Genomic DNA, 14773 nt, shown 5'->3' with positions numbered 1-14773 from the left:
CCTGCTGTGTGTTTTAGGGAATATTGAGTGACAGTCTGTCTCGACACAAGCCGTGGAACAAGTTGAACCAGAGGAGCAGAGAGCCATACCTCCGCATGCAGCCGTGGCTCAATGGAGACCAGGGGCAAAACACACACATCCAGCAAGCCCAGAACCAAGGTAAACAAATTGTACACACACATACACACACAAACACACACAAACACACACACACACAAACACACCAGCACCGAGTATCTGGATTCGCACAACCAGGCTCCTTGGGCTAGAGCATTACTCTGAAAGCCTGATTAGAGCTAGTGGCTAGTTGTTACTGTCAGTCTGTCACTCACCCCCCTCCTCTTCCTCCTCCTCCTCCTCCTCCTCCTCCTCCTCCTCCTCCCTCTCACTCACCAACCCCCCTCACCCCCCACACCTCCCCCCCTCCTCCTCCGTCTCCTCTCCTCTCCTCCCACCATCCCCCCATCCCCAGTGCTGTGGCAGTGTCAGCCAGCAAGCTGCTGGTTTGTCATGTCATAGACAAGTTAGTGTTGCAGCGCCAGATGGCAGCTCCGTGTGTGTGTGTGTGTGTGTGTGTGCGTGCGAGTGCGTGTCTCTCTTTCTCTCTTTCTCTCTGGGGGTGTAAACAGCAGCTAATGTACACTGACAGCTCCTCATGACTGCTCTCTTCCAGCCTGCTGAGCTGCACAGCAGTACTACACAGACAGAGACAGGGAGATGAAGGAATAGGAGGAGGAAGCCAAAAAAGCTTCAAACTGAAAACTTAAGCACCTTTGCTGTTTGTTTAACAGGAATTAAATTAGTTGATGTAATATGACTGAAGTCCCTCCCAAACCCAGCAGGAAGAGGAGATGAAACTGTTTTCTTACACAGTAACACGTCTCCTAACCTGTGATCTTTCTCGCCCTGTCTGTTCTGCTCAAGCAGAGGGTACTCCCAAGACATCAGCGAGCTGCAGTCCCGCTCCCGAGTCGCCCCTCAGCTCGGCTGAGGAGTCTGTCAACGGCCTCGCCGGGGATCCGCTCGCCTCGCAGTCCTCCGGTCTCAAACCTCTGTCTGAGGATCCCTCAGGTGGGGAGTCTCAGCCCGGCACCCCGCTGCCTCTGCCCGGCCACTCGGGTCTCAGCATCCAGGAGATGGTCGCCATGTCTCCTGAGCTCGATACTTATGCCATCACTAAGAAGGTTAAGGAGGTGTTGACTGATAACAACCTTGGTAAGAAGCACAGGGGTCATATTTACTCTTCCCCGCTGCATTTGTTGCAGTCTGTGCACTTAAGTTATGAGATATTTCCCTTCCCCCCCTTGCTTCCTTATTGGTGAATTATTCAGCCATTGAATCAGTTCTCAGAAATGACCAATCCGCCCCCCCCTCCTCTCCCTCTCTCTCCTAACCAGGCCAACGTCTGTTTGGGGAGACTATCCTGGGTCTGACTCAGGGTTCTGTCTCAGACCTGCTGGCCAGGCCCAAACCCTGGCACAAGCTCAGCCTGAAGGGCAGGGAGCCCTTTGTCCGCATGCAACTCTGGCTCCAGGACCCACACAGTGTGGAGAAACTCATGGACATGAAACGCCTGGAGAAAAAAGGTGTGCAGTAGAGGAAGTTGACACACATCCTAGACAGTGCAGCATGCCATCAGAACTAATGAACACAATCCTGACCACAAAAAACAAAAAACAAAAAAAAACCCTCATGTTATCTGCTCAGGTATGCATTTAGTTTATAAATGCGTTCATAATAAAAGACAAACAGCAGCCTCTGAATTTTACATGCACATCTGCACTCCCAGTATCCTTTGTGCAGGACAGCAGAGCATGTTGTGCAGATCACAGTCATCTTGGTGTGATGTCAGTACCAATCAGGACGGCAGACATCACATACTGTATTAGATGTGACAGCTAGGGGACCGCCGGGGGCCTGCTTACTCACAGTCATCAGCATTCCTCTTCATCATCGTTATCATCATAATGATCATCAGTGTCTATAAGCTCGTATTTTTACCATTTGTTAACCCGCAGCCCGCTCCATCACTCCATCATCCCGCGTTCATCCCCCTTCTGTGTGCACAAAGCGTTTAAGCATCGGCTCAGCCAAGAGGCCTCACCCTCCCCGCTGCCTCCCAGTGACCCCTCGCTGCCCACTTCAAGCTCCCTCTCTCTCCGTCGAGACGCGTATTTGAACCTGCCAGTGGGCACGGGCACCCAGGATCACTTCCACCCCTCCTGATATCGCAAACTACACACAAGGGCAAAAAACAAAACTGACCTTACACCAGCGTGTTCAGGGCGGGGGGGTTGGATGTGAGGGGTTAGTGTCCATTCAGCTTCGTTTTAGGTTATTGACCCCAAAGTAATGCATCCAAATAGCGATGGGGAATAGACCTGGCTGGCAGCGGAGCCCAGAGGAAAGACATGGACCTAGTCTAGAGTAACCATAGTTTGACCTCTCACCCTTGTGGTACAAAGCCTGTGAGGCAACACACAACTTTCAGAGTGGTCCTAACCTTGCTCTGAGGGGTTTTTTCTCCTGCAACACTAATATATCTTGCAGCGTGTATTGGGGTTGAGAAAATGTCAACCTCATGCAAAGCTGCCATGAGCTGTTCATTTTCAGCTGCTGGTGCCCCGAGTGAACGGTGCTGCTGCTTGTTTGCTGTAAAATGGAAGAGATAATTCCATTGTTCGGATGCCTGAGTTAAGGCGACAGCACCACCTAGTGGCCGCCGATGTTACCAGGGTTATTTTTGTTAAAACGGCGTTAACAATGCACAATAGGTAACACATCGTTTCCGGGTCAGACGCGTTTGTCAAACAGGGAACATCCATTGTGACAGAATCCTGATCAGAAAGACAGTCTGGATGAAACGTCTGAAAGGTTTACTTCTTGCTGTCTGCTGCTTAGCACTGATATAACTACTGACACTGAAGCCACTAGCTCTACTTAACATAAATATTATTTGCCAAATTTTCTTTGCATATGAACACAGACAAATTTCACATTTTGTTTATTTCATAAAAGCATTTCCAAACTTTTCCCCCTCTTGTCTTGCAGCCTACATGAAGAGGCGACTGAGCTCCTTGAGCGATAGCCATTCTGTGGATGGGGCCTTGATGGGGACAGATTACATTCAGGGCTCCCAGAGCCCGGGGCAGCAACACCTGAAGAAGCCCAGGGTGGTGTTGGGCCCCGAGGAGAAGGAGGCCCTGAAAAAGGCTTACCAGCAGAAACCTTATCCCTCCCCCAAAACCATTGAGGAGCTGGCCTCCCAGCTCAACCTGAAGACCAGTACTGTCATCAACTGGTTCCATAATTACAGGTACAGCACGTGGAAGAGAGATCCACTTCTATACAGACAGTTATACACTTTTGTTACATTGTTACACACACATGGAATATTTAAAGGTTTGCAGACCAGAACATGTTCTGTATTAAAATGAACTCCCTGGAAAGGTTCCTGTATTTCACTCTGCATGACAAATCTTGTGTTTTTATGTTGTAGATTATTTTGGACATTGTCTCAGAAATTACCACAATGAGCAGAGGCTGTTATTTCTGCCCTGTTCCATATTAAAGGACATCAGTGCAGATAAACAATAATTTGAGATGATGAGAAGTGGTTCCAAGTATGTGCTGTGTTTGACAAATATAATTTCATAGTTTGAGCAGTGTGACTAAACCCATGTGTCTCTAATAGGTCACGTATCCGGCGAGAGCTTTTCATAGAGGAGATCCAGGCAGCTGGAGGGGTCGGGCCTGGCAGTGAGGGGGGATCTCCTTCACTCCGTGGGTCCAAATCAGGAGAGGGGGACAGCTGTGACGGGACAGAATCTGAGGGCACAATGGAGACACGCCAGGGACTGGGCCTGGGCCTGGAGGATCACAGAGGAGCGTGCAAAGACCACGACATGGAGGCTGATTCTGAGGCAGGGGGCTCTAATAACTCCCCTGCTCAGATAGACTGCACCACTTCAGGCTTATCCGGGCCGGGCTCCAGCTGTGGACAGGGTGGACTAGGGCTCTTCAGCCTCACAGAGGCGTCCTCCAGTAGCCATGCCTCTAGTACTAACATCCCAGCCTCTGGCCCTGCCAGAAACCCCAGGGACAACAATCTGCGCAAGAAGAAAGCAGCCAATCTCAATAACATCATCCACAGGCTGGAGAAGGCTGCCAGCAAAGAGGATCCCTCAGAGTGGGAGTTCTAGCTCCCCCTGACCATCCTTCATCCCTCTCGTTTCATAACCTCACGACCTCTAACCTTGGACCCCTCCTGCTCTGTTCCAGTCGGAGAGTGGACACAGCCAAAGTCAAGCTCAGCAGCCATTTTTATTACATAGAAGCTTTCCGAAAAGAGGAAAGAAACAAAGAGTGGTTGGCAAAACCCTGAAAAAGAAGATTTACTGAATACCTAGAAGAACAAAATAAGAGAACTTAAGTGTCTCTCCTTTTTTTTTAAATTGAGTTTTGTTTTTGTACTGAGAAAAGCACTTAGCCGTCCTGCTGGCCTCCGGCCCTGCTGTACCTCCCCTATCACCAGCCACTGGTGCACCAGACTGGTTAGTCCTGAGCTGGGGTCTGACCCGCAGCTGGGGTTGAAACCTGGACTCAGTAACACAGGCAAGGCCTGACACAGCAGCTGTCACAGTGATAGACACTGATAGATGATAGATAGAGACAGGAACTCTCTTACAAGAACTCTCACTTTCTTAAAGGAGATTTTTTCCGCTCTTCTTCTCACCTCCCAAGTGTCCACAAACCTCCCCTCACTCAGTGAGACGCCTCATTTTTCACACTGTAGAGTGACTGTTACAAACCCTTTGCCTTTTTCACTCACTGCGTGTGTGTGCGTGTTTGTATGTTAGGGGTTGTGTCAGTGTGCACCTGTGTGTGTGTGTGTGTGTGTGTGTGTGTGTGTGTGGGTGTGTAAGTGTATACACATCGAAAAACGGTGTGTGTGTGTGTGTGTGTTTGTATGTTCTCTTCTCAATGGCAGCATGTTTTCTTTTTTATCTCACTCCTACACTCTTAAGAGGGTAGTGGAAGGCCCGCCGGCTGAGCTGCCATGGTTACTGATGTAAGAAAGACGAACTTTGACCTGTTGTGTCCCATAACCTATCCTGCTGACAGCCATGTGATGGCCAGAAGGATCTCTAATTCCTCACAAATACACGCACTCATCTGAAGAGGAAGGAAGGAAGGAACCCTCTTTTTGCCTCCTTAAACCCTTCTTTTAAGGATGAAGGATGATCTCTTTTTTTGATATTGCAATTTGGTTGCCAATAAGAGATTGCACAGTCTATTGACTCTAAAGAGTACAAAATAGGGAATTTTAGGAAGCATTTTAATTAGTACAAAATAAGAACAGAAAATAAGAGAATTACAAGTTACTGTTTTTAAAAGAAAAAAAAAACAAATTAGAATGGAATAATGTTGCATTGTTGAAATACGATACGATGAATTTCACGTAGTACTGTAGCTGTCTGACATGGTGATACTATACGTGTCTCTTGTTGTTTTTTTAGGTTGTGCACGTCACAGCTTTTGCCCGGCACTGGAGCTGCTGGGTGTGTGTGTGTGTCTGCACCACCGACAATTTTCTCTGTTCACAAACACACATCTTTTTATAGGCCAAATCAGGAAGAGTGTGCGTGTGTGCGTGCGTGTGTGTGTTTGCGTGCGTGCGTGCGTCAACCGTGTGTTTGTTCCGTGCGTCTCGTGTGCATTTGTATTTGCCTGCATGTAAGTCAGGGTCGAGGTCAATTCACTCAGAGTTAAATTTAAAAAAAGTAGATTATTATTATTATTATTATTATTAATGAAAATCTTGACTGAAAGAAATGGGTTCTAGCGAATGAATTGCAATGTACAGAGTTTGATTAATCTGTACTTTCCGTTGATCGCCGTCAAAGTGAATTCACCCCAATCCTGGTGTGAGTAGTTACCACTCTCCTCCAGTCTTTCCTGTATCCAGGGATGTAAGTCTTTTGCATTGAATTCTACTGTATACACTACAAATTATAAGGCATATCACCTCCTCCCTGTCCCACACAAGCCCTCAGTGCCTGTCAGCCCACTGCCTCCCCTTTGTGTGTGTGTGTGTGTGTGTGTGTGTGTGCGTGTGTGTGTGCGCGCGTCAGCGTGGGTGCATACACGCATGCTTGTCAATACATGCGTGTGCACTCGTGCGTGCGATTGAGGAGTGTTCAGTGTTTCCAATGAGTGGGGTCATATTTCGTATCTACTTGCACACACTACTAGTGCACAACTGACACCCTTCTTTAAGCTGTTTGATGCGTTACCATTACATTAATCTTCTCACAAAGTAGTGTAATACTATGATTTACTGTAGCTTGGTTTTATTGCTATTTTGCATTTATAGTTTGGTTTTTATTCTGCTTATTTATAGGTGCTGTATTTTTCATTTAATGTCTTATCATTTGAGTTGTCTATTTTTTAAGGGATTATACTGTTCCTGAGGGCAAGTAACATTTTTATTAGACGTATAGACTGCCGGCAGTATTGGTTAATATTTACAAAGATGTACTAGTTCTCATTTGTTTGTATATTCATGAATCCTAAAGTTTAGTGTCATTTCAATAGCTTTGAAAAAATGTGTTTGCTACAGTTCATGCTCCCGCAAGCATAAAGCTTTTACCACAACAGTTATGCTCTTAAAATTGCTAGCTAGAGAATCAAAGGACATATCAAGATCAGTGAATATATGATAGCATATCTCTTTTCCTGTTTTCTATTCTCCAATAATGTTTTTTGTTTTTTTTGTTTTGTTTTGTTTTTTTGGCTGTTTCTTGGGCAAGCCAAACACTAACGCTCGGCAGGGCATGCAGCTTTCTTTTAGATAGAATTCGCCCACTCGTTAATCATGTTAACATAATTAACAGGTCCAAATGTATACACTTTGTCAAATAGGTCAAATGAAATTACCTGAACTTGAGAACACATGTTAACTTGAAAGAGGTCATATCTGCCAAATTGAGATTAGAGTGTGTACCAGCTAGAAGGTGTGCTATGCCAGATTGAACAGAGATAGCCAGCCTATGATTATGCAGAATTTCTATTGCAGTCCGTAACAAAGCACTTATTAGGATCTTTTTTGAAAACTTAACCTAGGACAGGGTCTGTAAACACTACAGCAAAAAGTACAGTCCCGGGGATCCTGGGAAATGTATGCCTTTTTTTTAAAAAGTGGTTGTGAACCAAGCACAGACTCCTATCCACACCCTAACACTAAACAACGAAAACATGAGATAGCTGTACCCCTGTTTTCTACATCATGAACTGCATTCTTCGACAGCAGCCCCTCGTTAGAAACTACACAAGACTGAGTGACAGAGAGACATTGTCCTGTACAGATGTAGATATTATGAGTAAATACCTGTTTGGGTTTCTATCCAAAATCTCCTCAGTCCATCCTCAAGCCTCCCCCTTTTTCCTTGAATCTACATCCAGACGTATTGGCAGCCTGTCAAAAGATACTGATAACCTCATTGCACTGCACTTAGACGCATTAGTTAAAATTGGATTTTCTAATGCATCTAATTATTGTAAAATTCCTCAAACATTGGCCCTTCCTGTGGACGACTGATGTGAAACATCTGTCTTCTGCAGAATACCGAAGGCCTACTGCCTTCTGTCGGACTGCTTGGACTGAACAACCACAGTATGTTTTATGGTGATGAATAGCTACTGTAAAGTATAAGCACTTAACCCATTAGCCATTTTATAGCCAGATCCATCAACTCACCTCAACCATGTGAGATCATCAGATTTGTGCCTTTAACTGCCAAGCAGGGCACCAAACTAGTGATGTCATTAGATGTAGACTTCAGATATCACCCGATTTTGTTCATAATCTGTCCGACGTCTTTGATCCAACTTTATTTCTCATACACTTCGTAGTGGTACTTAAAAGTCAAACTTTGCTCAGCTCTCTGGACAGGGTTGTATATAATTGCTGGAGTGCAGTGAAACGGTAAAAAATAAATAAAAAATAGAGAGAGAGAGAGAGAGAGAAGACAAACTCGTGCATTCTCATGATGACTGACCTGCAGGCGCGTTTCGGTCCGGGTCTTATTTCAGACAGTTGTTTTCCCACAATGCATTTCTTACGTTGTACATAACAAGACTAGCAGCGAAAGGCCAGAGCATTGAATGAAGGAGGAAGCATGCAGAAACAGCGTACACTGTAATAACACTGAATTTATTCATAGGGCATTTTGTATTTTTCTGTTTGTGTCAGGTTTGCTGTGACATTAATAACGGCACTACAGGTATTGATAAATGACGTGTGCCAATTCTAATGGTTATTTGGAAAAGAGACATGTAAATACAGTCGATCAAGTAGCTATTGATTCACTATTGTCACAGTATGCTTTTGTTTTGAAGGCAGGAGGAGAGAAGGGACGATTCAGGACTTTTCCATGATCCACAGATATTTTTCTACAAATTTAAATCAGATGATTCTATACACTGTTGAATAACATTGTAAAGGTGTAACAGATGCTGTATATCATATCATGTTTTCTGAAGTCGTAAAGCTTTACTGTATGATCTGTTGAAGTAGTGGTTATTCATTTGACATATTAGTTGTAATGGAAGCCCGAACAGCAGCACTGGTCACCATATTCAGGAAAAAAAAATGAAAGAAAAGAAAAAAAACCTCAGATGTTTTTTGTAATACTTTTAGAATATATCTTATGAAGTGGGTTTTGTAAGGAAACACTTTCCGAATCAGTGGTGCTGTATGCATAGCACACTCAGTAATACATACACACATAATACAGCACAATACACTCATCCTTTTAACCCCCCTCTCCACTTTACTCACGTGTTTTTTTGTGGTTTTTTGCGCTCACCTCTCATTGGTTCCAGCGCGTTTTTAAGTTGTAAACCATTTTCCTCTTTATCCTCTCAGTTATTTCATGCTCAACTGTACAATTTCAACGCCCAGAGGTCGACTCTGGACCAATAACCATTTCAGTGAACACTCACAAGACTTAAAAGAGGAAGCAAAAAGCCAAATAGTGAAATAGTTATCCACCTCTGTTGAAAGGTTGCTGACAGTTTTCTCTATGTTGCTACCTAGTGTTGTCGCTTCGATTCACCTATAGCTTAAAACCACAGTGTAGTCTTGACAACCAAATGACCTGGGGAGATCTTCAAACCCCAGCCCCCCCATCCACCCCATCTCCCTTACCCCCCACCCACCCACTTTTGGAAAGCTTTAAGATGCTTGTTGAGGCTTTAGCAAGTTCAGAGTGTTTTTAGATGATTTTTTGTCCAACCTGTCATCAACAATGTGGAAGTAATAATTCTCATAACTTCTCCCACTGCTTATTTTGTGAGTGTGTGTGTGCGCGTACGTGTGTGTTGTAGTACAAAAGGCTGCATGACTGTAAAGGGATGGTAAAGATGTTTTTTTGAAAGTCGTTTCCCTAGCACTTCTGTCACTCCTGAGATGCTTTTTTGTCCTTCGGGGTCTCCCTCCCTTTCGTTTTTCCTCATGTATCATTGTTTCTTTATCTTTCTATTTACTAAACGTATCATGTTGTTTGTTCTCAGCACTGTAAAACAGTCCCTTCTACAACATTGAAAAGCAATATCACTGTATGAAACGTTCACAATGTATTTGTTATGATTGACATTTGATTCATCATCATTATTATTCACATGCACCCTAGGTGTGATAATTGAAGTAAATCTCTTTTATACAAATACTAAAAGTGTGCTGTGGTAGTTTTTTTTTCTTTGCCAAAACTCTTGATGGAAATGTTGAATGTTGAATGTTGTTGAACTGTGGAATAAGTATTCTCAGAGAAACAGAGTCGTAGGATATAAGTAGAGTAGGATTGTGGGACAGAAAAGATCCCACTGGGGTTTTTCACTGATGTGGATATTGGATTACTTCTGCCATTTACAGCTGCTGCAGGTGAGTTATTGTGGGAAATACAAGTAAAATCCAAAGATAAGCAACATGTCCGTATGAAAAACGATGTGCAGGTTACCTTCATGTTTCCTCTCTGCCCTCGACAGGTCGTTACGCAGAGCTGCAGGTGGAGTTCTCCTCCGCGGTGCGGACCAGCGCCGAGCAGAAGGAGCTGATCCTGAAGCTGGAGCACGACCTGAGCACCATCCAGGCCATGTCCTCCCTGCCACGCCCCGACGCAGACGGGTCGGAGGTCACCAACATGGAGAACATCCCAGAGCCCATCAAAGAGGCCACTGCTATGTTTGCTGGTATGTACCTGGACTAAAGTAGTCGAAAGTTCAGGAACCTCGAGGCTGTTTTTGTTTTTTTATGCCTCCTCTGTCTGTCTTTTGTTGTGCACGTGCATATTTGTGAAACCAGGTTTCTCAACCGGTTCACATGACCTTTAAAAAAAACTGCTAAATCAAGTTATTTATTTCTATTTTGATAAATATTTTAAATTATTTCCTATACTTGTGTAACATCCATTTTTTCCAATTAAGCCGTGCTCACTTTGCTTGCATGTTGCGACCTAATCAAAAATATATTAAAACCATCACTCTTCGGAAGAAGCTAAATGAGAAAATAGGTTTTTGGGGCCTTTAACAGTAAATTCTGTCATTTTTATAGTCCACTCATAAGCATTATGTTCCTGTGCTACTGAATATAAAACATTATGAAAGAAGGCAGACAAATAATTTATGTAGTTTAGGCTATTTAAATATGCAGGATCAACATCTTGTTTTTGTTTTCCATTTTAGTCACATCTTCCATAAAACTTCCTCTGTGTTGAAAGATGAGACTCTAACAACAGCATCAGTACTATTAAACAAACTCTTTGAATCAGACTCTCTCAGTCTTTGTTCTAGTGGAGGTGATAGCGCATGAATGTTGTGTCACTCCTCGTGGGCATAAAAGTGAAAATAGTGAAGTCTGACTTGTCGACAGCAGGACTTCTCTAATTGAAATGAGGTAAACCTGCTGAGCGGAGACTCTGCAGGGGGAGTTGTCTGTTTAAATACAACAAACTAACCTGATAAGAGGAATTAAAGTGTTTTTTTCCCTTAACATGTGCCAGTCAAGACAGATTCTAGTTTAAACTGTTAATAAAAGTGAGCCATTTTCAAAATATTGCCGAGCGTACAGCGACTGTCTGTGAGCAAATATGCATATACGTACGTAAACAGAGAAAAGTGAATTATGGCACCAAAGTTGTTTTTATCTGTGTGGTCTTCAGGTTCAGGCGTGACCCCCCAACCGGAGCTTCCTCAGGGCCAGATGGACTCTCTGCTCTCCATCATCTCCAGCCAAAGGGAGAGGTTCCGCTCCCGCAACCAAGAGCTGGAAGCTGTGAGTCACGATCTCTCTTTCCCTCTCACACACACACACACACACACACACACTGTATATTCTTATTCCTGTGTCTTTTCTTTTTCTAGGAGAACTAATTTCTCATCCATTTGTTTCCTCTGTCCCCTGCAGGAGAATCGCTCCATGCAGCAGACCATGCAGGCGCTGCAGAACGAACTGGACAGCCTGAGAGCAGACAACATCAAACTCTACGAGAAAATCAAATTCCTGCAGAGCTACCCCAGCAAAGTGTGTCCCCCCCCCTCTGTGTGTCTGTGTGTGTCTGCATGACTGTGTTCTCCGTGCGTGACTGTGTGTTTTTGTTATCGTGCTGGTCTTGTGGAATCTGAACCCTGTTTTCTCTGCTGCGTCGTGTAGGCTGGAGGTAGTGACGACACTGTGATGCGCTACTCCTCCCAGTACGAGGAGAGACTGGATCCCTTTGCTTCCTTCAGCAAGAAGGTGAAAGGGAAACACACCCTGAATATACACACATTTTTACACCCTGTGTCATTAGTTTAAAAAAAAAAAAAAAGACATGTTTTTGTGGAGGCTAACTCCCCTGTGTTCACAGGAGCGTCAGCGCCGATACCTGAGCCTCAGCCCCTGGGATAAGGCAACTCTGAGCCTGGTAGGCTTCAAATACACACACACACACACACATACACACATACACACCTCACGAGTTTGGCACTATTGCTCATCTAATCTTTACATTTATTTTTTATTTTTATTTTGTGAGAGCAATTACAATACAGTAGTTACTTTCAGGGAACATACAATATTACAATTAATGTCTCACAATTAATTTTTTTTTATGTGTGTACAAAACAATAAACAAAATACACAAAGGTAAATGAGTTACATCTAAAAACTTTGAACAAACTGGGAAAGATAGGCCTACATAGAAAAGCAAATAAAGAAATGTCTACCAGGCAGTTTTGAAGTAAAGTATGAGTGATACAGATGAATCCTTACATCCTAATCTTTACGTTTGTGTGTCTGTAGGGACGTGTGATCCTCTCCAACAAGGTGGCCAGGACCATTGCTTTCTTCTACACCCTGTTCCTGCACTGCCTGGTCTTCTTGGTACGGCCTCCTGGTATAAATCTCAATAGCTCTACTCGTTCTGCTTTAAAGAAACTGAACTGAACCGTCGTCACCTGTGCTTTTGCAGGTGTTGTACAAGACGGCTTGGAGCGAGAGCATCGGCAGAGACTGCTCAGCTTTCTGCGCTAAAAAGTGAGCGTTACATTTGGCTTTACATCTCCACACCACATACTATGAACTGTACATGACCCTTTTTTAATCTGTTTAATCCTTACAAATTCCTATCCTGAATATTCTCCGTTTCTCTGTGCCTCCAAGGTATTCTGACCACCTCCACCGTTTCCATGAGAACGACCAAAACCTCTAAGCCGCCCCGCTGTAACATCGCCTCGTCCCTGTGAGACGGAGCCGCTCCCGACATTCAGCAACCTGCATGTCCTGCATATAAAATGTAACCTAAATGTGCTCATGCAAATGAGAGCGTCGCTGTTGTTCTTGCAGTAGCTACCATCACCACTAGGGGGCAGTTTAGGGCTGTAAACGGTAAATCAAAGGGTTGATCGAACCCAAAACAGATTCCTTCTCTTCTCTTTTCATTTCCTTTTTCTTTCTTAGATTAACATTTTGGTGGAAGCCAATCATAAGTAGCTGTTGTTGTTGGGGCTGTTGTTGCACAGATTTAATGAAGTTATTATTTAGTTCCTCCTATAGCAAAGGGACCACAGTGTGGGTTTGGTGGGTGTTTAACTGGAATATAGAATAAATGGGGAATTGAATTAATGAAGAAATAGACCATAAAGACTTTTATTGTCATTGTGTAGCTATAACGAAATCACTGCGTGAGACAGATCAACACTCAGCAGTAAAAACTATAACATCAGAAAACACAGGTCCAAGGTCGATGGTTGATCAAATTAATGGTAATATATTTAACATTTTAAGATTATGTTAGGTTGTCAACTTTATAGTGCAGATTATTGAGAAAGGTGATTATTTGAAGAGGTTTTGGTGGTGGAACAATACATTTAGTAGTTAGGTTAATAGGATTGTTTTTCATTCCTTTTGGGATAAGTGACTAAAATGATTCATTAATTGATAAGTGCAGTTTAAATTACTTTAAATATTTGTGGATAAATCAACTTGTTACTGGTAACGACTCTTAAAGACGAACTGCTCCTCAGATGAGGGTCACAGAAGCAATACACCAGTGGTTACTGACTCTATACTAATATTTTCCTCTAAGACAAATTACTGTGCATGTTTACCTGCTTACTCCTTCATTCTGACTGATATTACAGATATATTCCAAATAAAGACTATGCAGTAAAAAGAAATTCCTCAAATCATTTTAATTTAAGAGTGTGTGGAGAGATGTATGATCAGTTTAAGATTTGGGAATGACAGACATTAAACAGAATAGGTTTGCACACTGCAGCAAGGTCATGTCATTCTGAGATGAGACTTGATGAATATTCATACATGTGTTTTTTTCTTGCTGTCAAAACATGAATAAAATCATCCTAATGACATGTGTTATCTGTTGCAGCTAAAAATAGTTCCCATTAAATGCAATATTTACTCCAACTTCATTATGTTTTCCGGAAACTACAGCTCTCCACCTTTTAAACATACAGACAGTGTGTAGGTACTTATTCATAACCCATTTAAAGGTTTATGTTGTCTGTCGGTAAGAGTGAGTGTGTCTGGGGCTGAGAGCTCTAGTCAGGACGATGAGTCCTGAAGTATTGAGCCAGAGTTGATTCCCTGTTTGTTTTGGGCTTTGCATTGGATTTTTTTTTTTTTTTTCTACAATAACAGACATTACAACGATCTGTTTTTTAAATTTTTTTTTAACATAAGTCATGATGGAAGAGAGACTAATGTGGGCTGATGGTCAGCACTCCTGGGTCTCTTTAACAGCTGACCCTAAAGGAGGAGGTGGAAGTGACGTAAGAAACGCACACACACACACACAGGGAATGAATGTGCTGATCAGTGATTCGGGCCTGAGCGGCCCCACTGAGAGCTGCCTGCATCTATGAGTATGACTGAATTAGACTGCATTATTCATGAAAGGCCTCTTCTTAAAGAGCACCTCGGTTCACAGCCATTAAATACAACCAGACAGACACATGTGCGTCCTCCTATCTTAAGCCCCTTTTTGCTTATCGGTCAAAACAGACCCTGAGCTATCTCAGCACAATTACCTCCTTCTGTTCACCCAGAGCACCATTCAGCTTTAACCTCCACCTTGGATCTCACACACCTTTCTACTTCACCCTCAGCCTTCGTCTCTCTCTCTCTCCGTCATGTCCTTGGCCTCAGCTTCTCCAGCTGCCCGTCAACAGTTCCATAAATATTAACAACCTCCATCTGTGGAATAACAAAGGT

At 43.4% G+C, this 14773-nt stretch overlaps 1 protein-coding gene across 4 annotated transcripts in view; it reads left to right on the top strand.

Moving 5' to 3' along the window:
- Nucleotides 1-13804, top strand: part of cux1b (cut-like homeobox 1b) — a 62389-nt gene extending 48585 nt beyond the window's left edge. Inside the window, exons 15-22 of one of the 4 annotated variants that reach the window (XM_083985215.1) lie at nucleotides 10048-10251; nucleotides 11220-11332; nucleotides 11465-11581; nucleotides 11711-11794; nucleotides 11907-11963; nucleotides 12341-12421; nucleotides 12510-12574; nucleotides 12701-13804. In XM_083985215.1, coding sequence (XP_083841341.1) covers nucleotides 10048-10251; nucleotides 11220-11332; nucleotides 11465-11581; nucleotides 11711-11794; nucleotides 11907-11963; nucleotides 12341-12421; nucleotides 12510-12574; nucleotides 12701-12749 — 770 coding nt within the window. In that variant the 3' untranslated portion in view covers nucleotides 12750-13804. Of the gene's footprint in view, nucleotides 1-17; nucleotides 160-927; nucleotides 1216-1397; nucleotides 1587-3051; nucleotides 3317-3694; nucleotides 9997-10047; nucleotides 10252-11219; nucleotides 11333-11464; nucleotides 11582-11710; nucleotides 11795-11906; nucleotides 11964-12340; nucleotides 12422-12509; nucleotides 12575-12700 lie in introns of those variants that run through there. The other 3 variants (XM_083985214.1, XM_083985213.1, XM_083985212.1) reach the window with 3 other exon arrangements.
- Nucleotides 13805-14773: the final 969 nt, after the last annotated feature.

This window comes from Trachurus trachurus (genome assembly GCF_905171665.1).
Source record: "Trachurus trachurus genome assembly, chromosome: 13".
NCBI lineage: Eukaryota > Metazoa > Chordata > Actinopteri > Carangiformes > Carangidae > Trachurus > Trachurus trachurus.
This window is presented reverse-complemented; position numbering and strand designations above follow the sequence as displayed.